Raw genomic sequence first — 15,637 nt, 5'->3', positions numbered from 1 at the left:
CCCACACTGAGTCCAGGCTGCCTCCATTTTTAAGCAACATGAGTTTCGTGTGAACTGGCATTTCAGCCTTGCCATCTTTGGGTGTCTTTGCTTTCAATTAAAAGACATGCTTGCATTATTTCTAGTTCAGTAACTTATTCAAACAGGGAAAATTGTGGTTCTCCATACATCCAGGTCTGACCTCCGACAAATTCAGCTTATTATTCTCTGTTTCAGCCAGCACCATATGGCCTCAGCCTGGTCTGTAGAGGAGACCTTATTTGGCTGCTCAGTATGCCTGGACACCCTGAAGGACCCGGCCACTCTACCCTGTGGGCATTCATACTGCCTGGCTTGTATCCAGAGCCACTGGGACACGAGAAACAGCAAGGGTCAGTACAGCTGCCCCCAGTGTAGGCAGGTCTTCCACCCTCGACCATCACTGGCTAAGAGCACAGTGCTGGTAGAGGCTATGGAGAAACTGAGAACCAACAGCCTCAAGCAAAGCTTGCCATCAATGCCTATCTACCTGGAGGTCCTACCAGAAATAGGGCCGCGACAGGGCAGCATATACCCTCAGCTTCCCACAGTGGAGCCCAGGCCCTGCCCTCAACACCACCGACCCATGGACCTGTTTTGTCATGAAGACAAGGAGTGCGTGTGTGAGGTGTGTTGCCAGCATGGACACAAGGGACATCGTGTGCTCAAACCACATGAAGAGAGGAAGGAGAGACAGGTATGTAGTTAACAAGGCAAATATCACTAGGGTGATATTATATTATCAGTGCTCTTTTGTAGTTTTTTTTTCTCTCATGTTGGTCTTGGTGTATAAGAGGAGGTGCAGGTGAATGAATAACTGTGTGGTCACAAGTGTAGCATTTCCAAAATGTAGCTAAACTTGAAGTACTTCTTTTGTACTGTGCAATCCTGTGTGGATGTGTTCTTCTTCTATAATGCCAAAATATTTTGTAACATCACAAATGACTCATCACAAAGTACCATCCAGGTCCATTACTGCCCCGCAGTGTGTGGCCTCTTTTCTATTCTATGTACCTAGTGTGTGTGTGTGTGTGTGTGTGTGTGTGTGTGTGTGTGTGTGTGTGTGTGTGTGTGTGTGTGTGTGTGTGTGTGTGTGTGTGTGTGTGTGTGTGTGTGTGTGTCTAGAAAGAGATTCTTAAGATGCAGGTAGACATGCAGAAGAGAATCCAGGAGACTGAAAAGAGACTTATGGAGCTCCCACATGTTGCCCGCCAACACAAGGTAAGTAACAGTTGTAAAAGTTTGGTTTAGAAACCTTTGTAGAAAGTCATACTTTCTGATGTCTTGCTTGTTACATAGACATTGACGTTCTTTGTACCCTCTTCTCTTCCTCTCTGTGCACTCCCAGGCCTTGGTGCAGGCTCTAGAGCAAGAGAGCACAGATTTGTTCTCGGAGCTCGTCAACAACGTGAATCTAACAGGCGTCCAGGTTGGTGAGGTCCTCAGCACCCATGAGACCTCCTTAGGCAGCCGGGTAGAAGGGCAGATCTACAGACTGGAGCACGAGGTGGCACCGCTGCGCTGGAAATGTGAGGAGCTGAGCAGCCTGGCCAGCATGCAGGACGACATCTGCTTCTTGAAGGTAATTGGCGTGAGGCGGGGTGTTGAAATGGATTTGATTTGAATTTCACAGGATAAATACAGAATGAGGTTCGCGATCAATAAAATGGGAAGTGCTGTTTTTTAATTGTAATTATTTGTGTCATTTATTCTGAAGAATTTCCTCATCATGGAGCCGCTGGGTCAGACAGGTGCCACAGGAGAGTCAATACTGAGTCAAGAGGAAGCGGTGGTAGCCTCCGTCCGCTCAGCCCTGAAAGAACTACATGAGTCAATACAGGACGTCTGCAAAGCCACTCTGGCCAAGATCGTCACATTAGGTAAGTACCGTATTCTTCTTCTATTCTCTGCTCCTCACCTCTCTTCTCTTCTTTAAACTTTCCTTTTCTTTGTAGTGAATCCTGATCCTGTGGCTTCAACAGCCAGTGGTGCAGCAGTAGCAGACACTACAGCAGCTAATAGCAGTGGTCAGGCCACCACACAAGACACAGGTACGGTAACTTAAAATCACCCAGTGGGACACAATCATTCATACATTCAAGCTGAGAACAAGTTTGATTTGACTGTTATGGTTATAAACTGAAGAAAAGGACACCTTCAGATATGTTTCTCACAACTCATCCACTTTTTCTTATAGAGTATGAGAGGACGACAAACCTTCCACCTTTGACACCTCCACAACCTCAAAGTAAGTTACTTTAGAAACTTCACATACTGTATGTCTGTGGCTCACAAAACAAATGCTCTTGGGCCTGAAATCGTTTAAATGTGGCTGTTAAAAAGTCCTTGAGTTAATATTTTGCTTCATCCTTCCCCCCCCCCCCCCCAGAAGATGAGGATTCATCCAAACATCCTCAATGTCTTCAAGGTAAGAATAAGAAAGCCTGCTTCGGTACATTAATCAAACATTTCAGTGATGTTAGATGTCATAGAGTTGAGATTTAATTTGGTTTACCTTTTCCTTTGTTTCCTCTACCCCATCTCTCTGGACATAAAGCTTCAGCCCCCCCTTCACCCTTCCATCCTCCTCAACCTCAAGGTAAATACAAAGGCATCAGAAGAGGCCTGTACATATCAATCAACTACTTACATTTGGAGAAGTATAAAGTGGTATTGATGAATTTTGATCCATGATTTGATGTATTTTTTTTTCTTCCTCTTAGCAGCTCCTGTGACAACAATGGGACTTGTTAATTCAGAACCAAAGACAAGAGAAGAATTACTGAAATGTGAGTACATGATAATACACCATATAGAAACACAGTGTCAAAGCCTTCAGGCGGTCCAGAGTCTTTACTAAATTGCATCCTCTCCCTTTAGTTCGCTTTGAACCCACCATGGACGCCAACACGGTATATCGCCATGTGCAGCTGTCAGATGGAGGTCATAAGGCCACGATGCGGGCTGAGAAACTAAACTTGCCAGACCATCCTGAGCGCTTCCACTTCTGGAGACAGGTTCTCTGTAAAGAGCCCCTGGCAGGGAGCCCCTACTACTGGGAGGTGGAGTGGACTGGCAAGAAGGTGGATCCTTAGACATCAGTGTGTGTGTGTGTGTGTGTGTGTGTGTGTGTGTGTGTGTGTGTGTGTGTGTGTGTGTGTGTGTGTGTGTGTGTGTGTGTGTGTGTGTGTGTGTATGTGTGTGTGTGTGTGTGTGTGTCTGTGTGTGTGTGTGTGTGTGTGTGTGTGTGTGTGTGTGTGTGTGTGTATTGAAAATGAACTTTGCATTTAAAGCCACCAGGATTTGTTTCCTTTCCTAATTAATTTTTTTCCTGTCCCACCATGCAGATTACCATCGGCGTGGCCTACAAGGAGATGGAGCGTAAGGGTTCTGATGACAACAGCCGTTTGGGCCATAATGCTTTGTCTTGGAGCTTAAACTGGTCTGGGACTGGCTTCTCCTTCTGGCACGATGGGCAGGAACAACTGCTGGGCTTGCCTAAGGCCCGGCGGATCGGAGTCTATCTGGACCAGCATGCAGGGATTCTGGCCTTTTACCACATCAACCACAACCAGGCTGATCTCATCCACCAGCACCAGAGCCAATTCACTCGCCCACTGTACCCAGGGTTCAGGTTCTGGGCAGGAGTAGGGGCTACAGTGACTGTTTGCCAATTGGATTGAGTTGTATATGGGTGATGGGCTGTTTTTTTTTTTCTTTCTTTTTTTCAGTTTAGGCCTTTATTTTTATAGGACAGCTGAAGTCATGAAAGGGGAGAGAGAGAGAGAGAGAGAGAGAGAGGGAATGACATGCAGCAAAGGGCCGCAGGTCGGAGTCGAACCCGTGGCCGCTGTGTCGAGGAGTGAACCTCTATATATGGGCGCGCACTCTACCAGGTTAGGTTAGCTACCCAGGCTGTTTTTTGATATAACCTATTTGTCTGGTTGGAAACATGTTCAAAATGTAATAAGGAAGTGAATGTGCTGCAGAGATCCTTAGATCCTAGAGAAGAAATAAACATGTTCAGGAATGTCTTCATATTATTCTTTTTGCACCAGCTTTTATTGATGCGAGCCATCTTTGTAAAAGAGCTAGAAAAAGCACATTTAATCTATATATCGTTTTTCTTTTTAAACGTACTATTTTTGAAATAAAGTTTAAAGTAGTTAAAAGTAAAGTAAGTTAAAAGTATTGTTGATGGTTTGAGTAGCCAACTCAGTGTTAGTGTCAGTAGTATATAGGCTAATACAGATTCGGTAAGCATACTTTCTTATGTGACTAAAGCAACCACAGTACTGCTTCTCTTATCTTTGATCCCCATACTTAGGTGACCAGTGGATGCTTTTTAGTCCATGTATTCCCACATGGATTTGCAGAAAAAAACTATTTGACCTTCATTGGTCTTTTGCAGAGTCCTGCTTTGCGTTCAAAGATTTACTTTGACTCAAATTCTCACTTCCTCACTCGTTGCTTTCTCTGAGGAAACGTTTGTGTGTCTTTTCTTTCTTGATCCAAACACTCATAAGCATAGCCTTCCTTTGTGCGAGTAAACTCAAGTAATTCAACACTATTCACAAGAGGACAGAAACTCTCATTTTACAGGTGGGGGCAACAGCTTGTTGTGTCCTGCCCTGATTGAAAGTTAAACAAATTAGAGAGATATAATAGACACACTTGATGACATGGCTTATGGGTTGAAAATGTTTATCCTTAATTGGGGATTTACAAAATCTGGTATAGAAAACAATAATGCAATGTCAGTGTTTAACATGCAGTGGACTGGTGTGATGGACACAAATATCAATCTGATCAACTATAACTATCTTGGTATGCACTTTTTTAAAGAGGTGAATGTAAACAAATCACAGTATTTTCAGCACTGCACAATAACGGGTCACTCTATCTTTGATGCACATTATTGCATTGTATGCACATGCAAACACAAAGGAAGACATCGTTGTGTACTGATGGGAACGCTAAACCAGGTGGCCAACTTGCCTCAGAGGATAGATGATACCTGACCTACATCTACAAAACAAAGCCCTGAAGTGTGTGTGTGTGTGTGTGTGTGTGTGTGTGTGTGTGTGAGAGAGTGTGTTATGAAGCATTGTGTTTTAATTTCCACAATGACACACTGGAAAGTAAAAAGACGACTCTTGATTTAGTATTGCACACCAATGACATTGTTGGACTCACGGTGGCCAGATATAAACTTTTTTATTCCATGCATTTGTCTTCCTTGTCAAAACCTGGCTCCTTCATTACCCACAATGCAACTCAGCCACACCAGTTCTTTCAAAGATTCAGGTTGGGGTGTTGCTAGTAGTTGTAGCTTCCTCTGGAGCCACAGAAGGCTTTACACAACTTTGTTTCACATGTCGTCAGCAGAAACCTTGTATCCCCATATTTTGTCATTTTAATTTTTTTTCATAAATCAATGCTATTGGGTACCCTTTATGTCTGTCTGTGGGTTTAACATATATTTAAATTTCTAATGTATGCAACAAATGTCAGCAAAGACTAGATATTAGCTTATTAAGGGGGGGCATATAGAAAAAGATACTTCCTGAGTACTGAACCTTGAGGAATACCATGCGTGCGACTACAAAAAATAATAATTGTATCTATGCAACTCTACAAACCATAATGCTCGGCTGCTGAGAAAACTGAACTCTACATACAGTACAGAGCACCCCATCTCAGGGCGAAAGGTGATATCTGGGTGGCATCAACAACAAAGCCGTGGAGGGTGTGTGTATGCTCCAGTTATAAAGGCAAATAGGGTGGACAATAAAAAAAAAAAAACAAGGAGGAGCGATTACAAAAGAGGAGGAATAAAAATGATAGGTAACAAGGGAGGAGCCCTCAGAAAAATATATATCCACGAATTTTGTCTCATGATCAGTCTACACACCTTCCATCCTTTTGAAATCATCATCATTTACCAACGTCAACATGAGAGGTGAGTCTAGATACAAGTTGCAACTACAGTGGCAAAATATTTAGGAGTGAAATTGTCAGAGCTTCACAGGCAATGTGGCCTTCGAAATGTCTTTTCAACTGAAAGCTCAGACATAATGGAATTAGTGCGGGTTAGAATAGAATTTTGGGAATAAAGTACAGTGTATTGGAGAATAATTGTGTGACTTGTTCAATGGATGGTCTTTTATTGAAGCTTGCACTTCTGCACTTTAAAATAAGAAAAAGGACAGAAACAGCAGTAGTGTAAGTCACTTCATTGCCTGAGAAAAGGAATTGCAACTAATGCAAAGGTTTTTCTGGGTTTTATTGGTATGTACCTTTTTGTCTTTTTCCCCCTAGCTATTTTATTGCTGTGTCTGCTGCAATCAGCTTTCGGTCAATATTCCTGGGACAGTAGTGCCTCCTCAACACCGCCAACATCCGGAGGTAAGAAATTGTTGAGGAAATAAGTATTTTCCTCTTGTCAATACATAGTCAATGTGTCTGCACATATTCTCATCTGCCACCTAATGTATTAATATGTGTGTGTGTGTGTGTGTGTGTGTGTGTGTGTGTATGTGTGCAGTGTGTCTTTCGGATCTGACATCATGTGGCTGCTGTCTGATGCAGAAGCAGGTGGAGAGGATGGAGAGCTTCTTTAACATTAGCGTTAACGCAATGAGCAAGGATCTGAAAAAATCGAAAACAGCCCTCAACAATATTAGAGGTAAATGACACACAAACCGGGAGACAGTTCCGATAAAAATTATAATAATAACAATAATTAAAATATCTTAAAGAACAAAACTGATCCACTTTTTAGTCTTCTAGTCCGATAAATTCTTCTTCTCTGCATTTACAGAAAGCCGCAGTGCCTTCTCTGTCGCTCTCAACAATGCCAGACAATTGAGCTGCTTTGGCCCCTTCACCAACAAAACCGTCGTCATCTACAAACATGTCTTCATCAATCTGGGTGGTGGCTACAGTGTGGAGACCGGTATCTTCACTGTTCCACGCTCTGGTGTCTACAGCGTCGCCCTCACTGTCTACAGTAAAGCTGTTTCTCCTTTTACCACCTTGGCCATCTGCGCTGAACTGCAGGTAAACGGCCAGGTGGTGGCAGGAACAAGAGACATAAATAATGAAGACCTAGAGGACAGTGGCACTTTTGTTGTGGCCATCCAACTGAAGGCTGGGGACAAGGTGGCTGTCAACCTGCCCATTGGATGTTTCCTCTGCGATGACAGCAGCCACTATAACACATTCACTGGTTTTCTGCTGTATGCTACTGACTAAGTTAGGAAAATGTAGCTGCTCTGGGATTTGTACCAACTGTACTGAGGAGGTTTGAGTCTGATATATTCCTGTAGTGACAGTTGTGCTTTGTAGCCCTTAATTTGAACCTCAACACTGATTAATGTCATACAGTGTGTAAAAAGTATCTGTGGAGCGTATCGTTGTTCTTGTAACTGCAAATCATGTGTGATATGTCTGTAAAATCGCAACCAAATAAATCAGGATTTTAAACAAAATAGTAGAGTTATGAGGTTATTTTGTTGTAATTTCCACAATGACACACTGGAGAGTCAAAAGAGAACTTTATTGACATAGCATTACAATCATATCAGATTTTGTGCAATACATACAGGGTTGTTCAATTGGAAACTGCCAATGAAAGGAGGAGTTATTGCGCTTACTATATAGGTACCTTTCAAATGTATATGAAAGCATGTTTTGTGCTGCATGAGAGTATGTGTTGAGAGATGCTTATTTTCTGTATTTTGTGTTGTCCTTGTAAAGCTGCGGACCGGACAGAGTCCAAAACAAATTTTCCTTCGGGGACAATAAAGTATATCTTATCTTATCTTATCTTATATCACATAATTGAACTCACGGTGGACAGATATAAACGTTAACGGTCAGGTGGTGGCTGCAGTCATCAAACAAAAAGGCCAGGACCTTAAAGACAGTGATGGTGTTGTTGTGGCTTTGGAACTGAAGGCTGGGGACCAAGTGGCGGTCAACCTGCTCAAAGGATGCCTCATCTGCGATCACAACAGCCACTTTAACTGGGTTCATGCTGTATTCCTCTGAACCAACTCAGATTGTTGAGTCTGTTAGATCAAATCTGACAGCCCTTAATCTGCATCTGATCTTTTGTACTATCATCCATCCCAACAATGCTGTCATTCTTATTTTGTTTGTTTTATTCCATCACGATTCACTACTCCTGCTGAGATCACGTCAGTTTTTTAATTAAACAATAGGTTTGTTGATTTTTCTCTTTTTAGACAAGAAATGTAGAAGAAAAAGTATTACATGAAAAACTGCAGGCAACAAAACACTAACATACGTCGAAAACCACATAAAACAAATTTAATAAATGCATAAAAAAAGAAACATCTTAAACAAAACTACACAGAGTCACAATAGTATGAAACTAAATTAAATGATCTTTTACACTAGTCTGATCCAACAGGATAAAACATGGCAGAAATATTTTAGATGAAACACTGTGACACAAGCAATCAGTGTCGCGCCACCAGCCCCCAACATCAGGTTGAGTTCCCCTCATTAGCCAGTATTTCACCCACATTACTTTGATCAACAAAATCCAAAAACCTTTGGAAAGAGTCTTTTTTATCCTCAGCAAGGCAAGACAACATTTCCTTAAGCCACTGGCCAATAAAAGGCCTGTTCACGCTTGCAATAGGCACATATCTATGAGTGTTTGTACATTGTTCTTTATATGAGGATTGGTTGGTTACAACCCCAGGATGAAAACTTTGGGATGGAGAGGTACATTTACTGACACTATTTGAGATATTACATGGAATACCTCCTTTCAAAAATCTTTAATTTCTTCACAGCCTGAAAGCCAGGTCTTTATTCCACTTTTGTGTCTGTCTGTTTGACGTCTTTCTTATTATAACAGATGTTAATCTTTAAAAACGAATGAAGAAAGTTGTGATAGAAATATGAATTTGAAAAATCACTGTACCTGAAACCTACTAGTGAAATAAACCAGACTTTTAAACAAACTAGTTGGCATTGTGAGTCAGTTTGTTTCAATCGCCGCTAAAGAAACTGAAGATACGAAAGTGAATTCTACATTAGAGATGTTGTTGACAAAGTCATTCTCAACCACATTATGAGACATTTAATTGAAGCCCTCAAGTTACAGTTTTAAATACCCTTACAGTACGGGTATTTAAAAGTAAGGGCCGTACGCATAGAAACTGAAGATAGATGAATGCCATATTATCCAGACAGATAAAATACAAGCCATAATGATATCAATAATACTTGTGACTGCAATAACAAACATATTGTTAAATCTTTATTTAAAGACTATAGTCCAACTTTAAATAAAATATACTGTTGCCTTTTTTGAACGTCTCTTATTCTGTACATTATTCTGGGCACACACCCTATCTGTAATGAAAGCAGTGAAGAAGTGTCAGGATGAAATTAAATGTTACCTTTAACACATCTATAGATTTCAACCTTTTATAAAGCCATTTTGAACATACTAGTTTCATTATTTAACGCTGCAACATGACCTGGTACTCCCAAAAACATAATCTTGATGACCTCAGACTACGGGTGGGAGTATGAAGCTGTATCAAGTCAGAGATGTAAAAGCAATTCTTCTTCTTCTCCTTCAACCAGTATATCACATTAGATGAAGTAGTATATCTTTACAGAACGATGGCCTGAGACCATAAAGCTAATTTGTGGCTTTTTCATGTTAAGAAAAAATTATCAGCACAGCATATAAAATCGTTCATCATGCAGCTCTTCAAACTGTATGCTCATCTGCTGAGGAGATTGCACAGATGGCTCTTTCCAGATGATAGGTGATACCTGCCTGTAACAAAGCACACAAAGACCTGCAGGGTGTGTGCGGTTTTAGAAAGAGAGAGCACCTGGTAAACATTCCCCCTTTATACAGTTATAAAGGCAAATAGGGCGGACGATTAAAAACAACAAAAACAAGGAGGAGCGATGACAGAAGAGGAGGAATAAAACTTAGAAGTAAGGGAGGGGCCCTGAGAAAAATATATATCCATGACATTTCCTCTACTGATCAGTCGATCACACCCTCCATCCTTCTGAAACCGTCAACATGAGAGGTGAGACTTAATACATTCACAGAGGTAGTAATGGGTCAGATATGCAACATTACAGTAACAGGCAACTAATGTGAAGCTCTTTTTGAGTTAAGTGCTACCTGCCTTTGCTCTTTTTTTACCCCCAGCTATTGTATTGATGTGTCTGCTGCATGCAGCCATTGCCATTGCACCTACATATCCATGGAATGGAATTGGCAGCCAAACACCGAGTACATTCCCCAACGCAGGCGGTGGTAAGGAATTCTGGGTGCATAATCAGTGTCAGCATATATTCTTTTCTGCAAGTGTATTTATGTATGTTTGTGTTTAGCCTGTGCAACGGACGAGGGTTCTTGTAGATGCTGTGTGATGATTAAAGAGATAAACAGGCTGAGGACATACTTTAACACGACCATGAATAATTTGGAGAAGGAATATTCACAAGCAGTGCAAAGTCTCGACAATATCGAAGGTGAGTTACACTAAGCAGAAAAGAGTGCAAATTATAAAAGCATCTGAAAGAACAAAACACAGACACACACACACACACACACACACACACACACACACACACACACACACACACACACACACACACACACACTTTAGACTTGTCTTTATGTTAATGAGACCACAATGACTACTTTTTTTAACGTCTTCCCTTTGCATCTCCAGCCAGCTACACTGCCGTCTCTGTCGCTCTATTCAATGAGTTTAAGTGTCTCGGCCCCAACCTATTCGACACCCTCGTCATCTACAAACATGTCTTCATTAATCTGGGTAATGGCTACAGTGTGGACACCGGTATCTTCACTGTTCCACGCTCTGGTGTCTACAGCCTCGCCCTCACTGTCTACAGTGACTCTGGTTCTCCTGGTAGCAAGTTTGCCGCCTGCGCTGGTCTGCTGCTGAACGGCCAATTGGTGGCAGGAACCAGAGAAATAAATATGGAAGACCAAGAGGACAGTGCCACTACTGTTGTTGCCCTCCACCTGACAGCTGGGGACAAGGTGGCGGTGAACCTGCCCATTGGATGTTTCCTTTGCGATGACAGCAGCCACTATAACACTTTCAGTGCTTTTCTGCTTTATCCTGAATAAGTTAGGGAGGCATAGTGCACTGTTTATTGTACCAACTCTTGCCCTATACTAACAAGTTTAGAGTCTGCTAGAAGAAACCATTCAGTGGTGCCTTGAAGCCCTCATCTCAATTTGCTCTATTTGAGACAGTTTTTTTAATCCATCACATCTGGATTCAACCAATGCAATTTGAATATCTTTCTTCTGCAACAGCTTATTTGTTTTCTTGCTAAAATTATGTCTTGTAATGATTTACCAAGAGTTACACCCATGCACCTGTAAAATGACAAGCAAATAAATCAGGATTTTGAACAAAGCAGTTGGCATTATAGTTGATTTTGTTTCATCTGATGTGTGATTAGTGTCTATTCTTGATCTAGTTTTAGAATAGAAAAGACTCTCAGTTTGGCTCAGATCAGTTTGGTCCAACAGTGTTATAATAGTGCAATTCCAAAACCGTGGAGCAATCCTTAAAGGGAAAGGATATGCAATTACCAAGTATTTTTTTTCTTCAAATTTGATAAAAATCTGGGAAAATTATTGAGTTACAGTTGCAAATTGTTTATAATACACAGTTACCTAAATCCAGTGAAAACAAGCTGTTCATTGACATATTGGTGTCTTTACTTTTTAAGTTGATATTAGCATTCTTTTGGAGTTGTGTTTCTGCTGGCCATCTTGTTAATGTCATTCCTATATATATAAATAAATTAATAAATAGTACAATGCATACAACATACAAACAAAAAAAGCATAACAAGCAAACAATACAAAGAATGAAACAAGTAAGGAGTGTGTGTGTGTGTGTGTGTGTGTGTGTGTGTGTGTGTGTGTGTGTGTGTATGTGTGTGTGTGTGTGTGTGTGTGTGTGTGTGTGTGTGTGTGTGTGTGTGTGTGTGTGTGTGTGAAGCCCCTACTCAAACAAAAACATTAAGGTATGCAGGTGTTTACGTATACAGGTATGAAGGCAAAAAGGGTGGACTGCAGGGGAAACAGGGAGGAGCTGCATAAAAAAAGAAACCTCTTAAACAAAACTACACAGAGTCACAATAGTATGAAACTAAATTAAATGATCTTTTACAGTGGTCTGATCCAACAGGATAAAACATATTTGGGAAATGTTTAAGATGAAACACTGTGTCACAAGCAATCAGTGTCGCGCCACCAGCCCCCAACATACATTAGTAGTCATTACTAAAAATCATTAGTAAACATAAATATTTTTTTTCTGGAGTCATGTCTAAAATAAGCATGTTAAGGAAAAGCTTTAGTGCGTAACTTTTTTATAGTAATCAACAGAAGGAACTACTCCACTCGTAATATCAACAGGTTCTCAGAGGAGAGGGTGGACAGGTTCAAGTACCTTGGTGTGCACATCACCGAGGGTCTGACCTGGCATATTGACTCAGTGGTGAGAAAGGCAAGGCAATGGCTGTTTCATCACAGACGCCTGAGGAAATTGCGGGTATCCCCTCAAATACTGAGGAATTTCTACTCCTGCATCATTGAGAGCATCCTGACGGGGAACATTACTGCCTGGTAAGAAAACAGCACGGAACAGGACTGCATGGCCCTGCAGAGGGTGGTTTGTTTGGCCTAACATACAATAGGTGGTGCCTAGTCTACATCCTCGACGTTCCACTTCCGGGATTGCTCCAGTGCCGCAGGAAATTCCGCCGGATGCATGTCTTTTCGCTAGACAGCTAGCTAGACTATCTGTCCAATCTGGACAGATAGATCGCACAACTAAAACGTACACGTTCCACCAAAACAAGTTCCTTCCCGAGACTATTTTGCAGCTTAGCGCCGCCCATGACGATTGTGATAAATGCCAATAAACCAGAGCATGTTACCTCCCATCCTGGAATGCTGCGTGGACTTGCCAGACCCTCCTCCGCAGCGGTGGAGGAAGGTCTGGCAAAGCGAGACTAGGTGGTGCCCTACCCTGCCTAAAGGGTATTTACACCAGGCGTAGCAAGAAAAAGGCTAGGAGAATCTTTAAAGATCCAAACCAGCCAGTTAATAGCCTTTTCCCCCTGTTGAGGTCGGGAAGAAGGTGCCGGATACAGCAGGCCAGCACTGAGAGGCACAGGAGGAGCTTCTACCCTCAGGCCATTACACTGTTATCCCAAATTAGTTGACTTTACTAGAATTTGCGTGGAAACCAAAGTTTTTACACAAGGTGAAACTTAACAGGTCAAGTTGTATTAACACAGAGCGGTAAGTTGATGCAGTAGACAAATCAAGTTTACATTAGTAGTCATTACTAAAAATCATTAGTAAACATAAATATTTTTTTTCTGGAGTCATGTCTAAAATAAGCATGTTAAGGAAAAGCTTTAGTACGTAACTTTTTTATAGTAATGAACGTCCGTTACATTCAAGCCATTGCCAAATGAGTTGATACAAAGCTAATTAAAACTATCAGCTCCACACAACTTTCTCTGTATTTCTCAGTATGGCTATGTTCAGAAACTGGTGTCGTCCGGCAACTTTCACGCGCAGAAAATTGAGTGAAGATAATTACCTCTTCTGAAGAGTCCATAATTTTTTTTTTAATCTTCCATGTCCTCCTTGCATACTAGCAACTGCGTTATTACTTAGAATTCCTCATGGGGGACACAGAAACTACGTACTAAAACTTTAAACATGCAAAGAAACACTTGTTGTGAACTTGTCACCTCTTCTTTTCCTCTCTCTCTCCATTCCTCCATCCTATTCCAGTCCAATGGAACGGACCTGTGACCTGTGACAAATGGGACTGCAAATATAAAACATTAGGCTACTTATCACTACTAATTAAATCATTTGTTCATATAAATATTGTTTTTCCTTTATGACAGTATGGTTTTATTATAATGTGTTCAATACATTTTATCCAATAAAAAATAGTAGTTATAACAACACACACATAACATTATTTTCCAATGTATTGTACTGCGTGGAACTTCCACTCAGGAATAAAAGTTATTAGTTTCCAATCTGCAAATGTGCCACATACTCACTGCCCAGATGCCATCAGTCCCCACCCGGGTCTCAGTCATGGTACAACAATAAATGTAGATAAACATGAACATTAAATCAACCATACACAACTAAAACCCAGGTAACATAAATGCACACCCAACAAATTAACAGAACACCGCTTGCACCGCTTCAGCAAAGAACAGTTCAAATGACCCCACCCCTTCCATACAGAAACTTAACATCCTTAGTTAGCTTACTGTAATATTATCTGTGCACTGCATACTTAAGCTGATTATTACAAACAACTAATGTGATTTGGTAATGAATATGGTTTTTAACATGAAAGAATTAAGTAGTGACCACTAAAAGTTTAATTACAACTAAATCTGGGTTTACAGTGATAGCATCCTAAATGAGGACACTGACTAAGACTGCCCCCCACCTCCATCATACACACATTCAGTTTTATGATAAATGATGCACAAGTTGAAGGAGTTGATGGGTAATTGATTGATTGATTGATTGATTGTTATAGAACAATATTTCCTTGTTGGCTGTTATCACAATGCTTTATGGTCATTTCTGTATTTTGTCAGGTTGATCAAATGTGCAAGCCCAGTTTGTGGCATATGGAAGGGTTATCACTTCAATACTTACATACTACATGAAAGAAAGGAGTAGGAGCAGGAGTATTCCTTCAAACACTGGTGCTCATGGAAGGGAAGTCAATTCACAAAAAGGAAGAAGAATTATGACCAAGAAAGTCGTAAAAAATCATGTCCAGCGACTCAAGGTTGGTAACAAAAAGTGATAAAAAGGCCTTTAAGAAATAGGGCAAGACATTAAAAATACACCAACGCGTGTTGGCTTGACCCTTCCTAAGGGTGTAGTGACACAAAGGGAACATCAAAGTGATTATAGCTTGCAGGTGTGTAAAGGTGAGAGTACGACAAAACACCACAAACCCAATACACAACACATGGTACAAAATGCAGCACTCAGGCCACCATATTCAATCAAGCAAAATACAGAGTCCAGCCAACAAACAATGGCAACATCTTCTTCAGTGTTTTTAGAAACAAAAACAGCTTATCAAGAGGTTTGAATTACAAAAAAATATACTACATATTGAGCTTTGATAAGGTCAGAAAAAAGTGAAAGGAAATAATGAAATGCATATATTTTGCAATTGTGATCACTTCTTTTACACATACAGCAGTGGGTTCTGTAGGACCAGACAATGAGGAAGCAAGGAATGTTCCTTGTAGGAAAAGCTCAAACCTCAGAGAGAAATCTTATTTTTTTTATTTATCTCTAACTTGTTGGGTATTTCCATGACTGGCTTCATCACAGGGGAATTTACTCTGGCACATTTTCACCTACATATCAAACAATCTCAGAAATATGACCGCTCTTTTATTATGTAGTAATTCAAAGCTCTGGTTTGAAATCACATCTGAGGTCAGGGACACAACTTGCTATGATGTGAATCATCTC

At 40.9% G+C, this 15,637-nt stretch overlaps 3 protein-coding genes across 6 annotated transcripts; all 3 read left to right on the top strand.

Moving 5' to 3' along the window:
- Window positions 1-20: 20 nt before the first annotated feature.
- Window positions 21-4,052, top strand: ftr86 (finTRIM family, member 86). 4 transcript variants are annotated; one of them, XM_078246682.1, is made up of 11 exons: window positions 21-715; window positions 1,144-1,239; window positions 1,367-1,600; window positions 1,736-1,898; window positions 1,974-2,069; window positions 2,216-2,266; window positions 2,411-2,446; window positions 2,576-2,617; window positions 2,745-2,807; window positions 2,899-3,101; window positions 3,366-4,052. In XM_078246682.1, exons 1-11 carry the CDS (start codon window positions 227-229, stop codon window positions 3,699-3,701), a joined length of 1,809 nt encoding a protein of 602 aa, XP_078102808.1. In that variant the 5' UTR covers window positions 21-226; the 3' UTR covers window positions 3,702-4,052. The 4 variants fall into 4 exon arrangements, with proteins under 4 accessions (XP_078102808.1, XP_078102807.1, XP_078102806.1 ...); XM_078246681.1 differs by having other exon boundaries at window positions 2,742-2,807; XM_078246680.1 differs by having other exon boundaries at window positions 2,408-2,446.
- A 1,831-nt stretch (window positions 4,053-5,883) lies between these two features.
- Window positions 5,884-7,817, top strand: LOC144513236 (complement C1q-like protein 4). The gene is made up of 4 exons (XM_078244251.1): window positions 5,884-5,980; window positions 6,340-6,426; window positions 6,566-6,706; window positions 6,842-7,817. Exons 1-4 carry the CDS (start codon window positions 5,974-5,976, stop codon window positions 7,273-7,275), a joined length of 669 nt encoding a protein of 222 aa, XP_078100377.1. The 5' UTR covers window positions 5,884-5,973; the 3' UTR covers window positions 7,276-7,817.
- A 2,231-nt stretch (window positions 7,818-10,048) lies between these two features.
- LOC144513229 (complement C1q-like protein 2) lies at window positions 10,049-11,490 on the top strand. The gene is made up of 4 exons (XM_078244242.1): window positions 10,049-10,115; window positions 10,241-10,348; window positions 10,426-10,566; window positions 10,770-11,490. Exons 1-4 carry the CDS (start codon window positions 10,109-10,111, stop codon window positions 11,192-11,194), a joined length of 681 nt encoding a protein of 226 aa, XP_078100368.1. The 5' UTR covers window positions 10,049-10,108; the 3' UTR covers window positions 11,195-11,490.
- The last annotated feature ends 4,147 nt before the right edge of the window (window positions 11,491-15,637 follow it).

This window comes from Sander vitreus, chromosome 3 (assembly GCF_031162955.1).
Source record: "Sander vitreus isolate 19-12246 chromosome 3, sanVit1, whole genome shotgun sequence".
Taxonomy (NCBI): Eukaryota; Metazoa; Chordata; class Actinopteri; order Perciformes; family Percidae; genus Sander; species Sander vitreus.
This window is presented reverse-complemented; position numbering and strand designations above follow the sequence as displayed.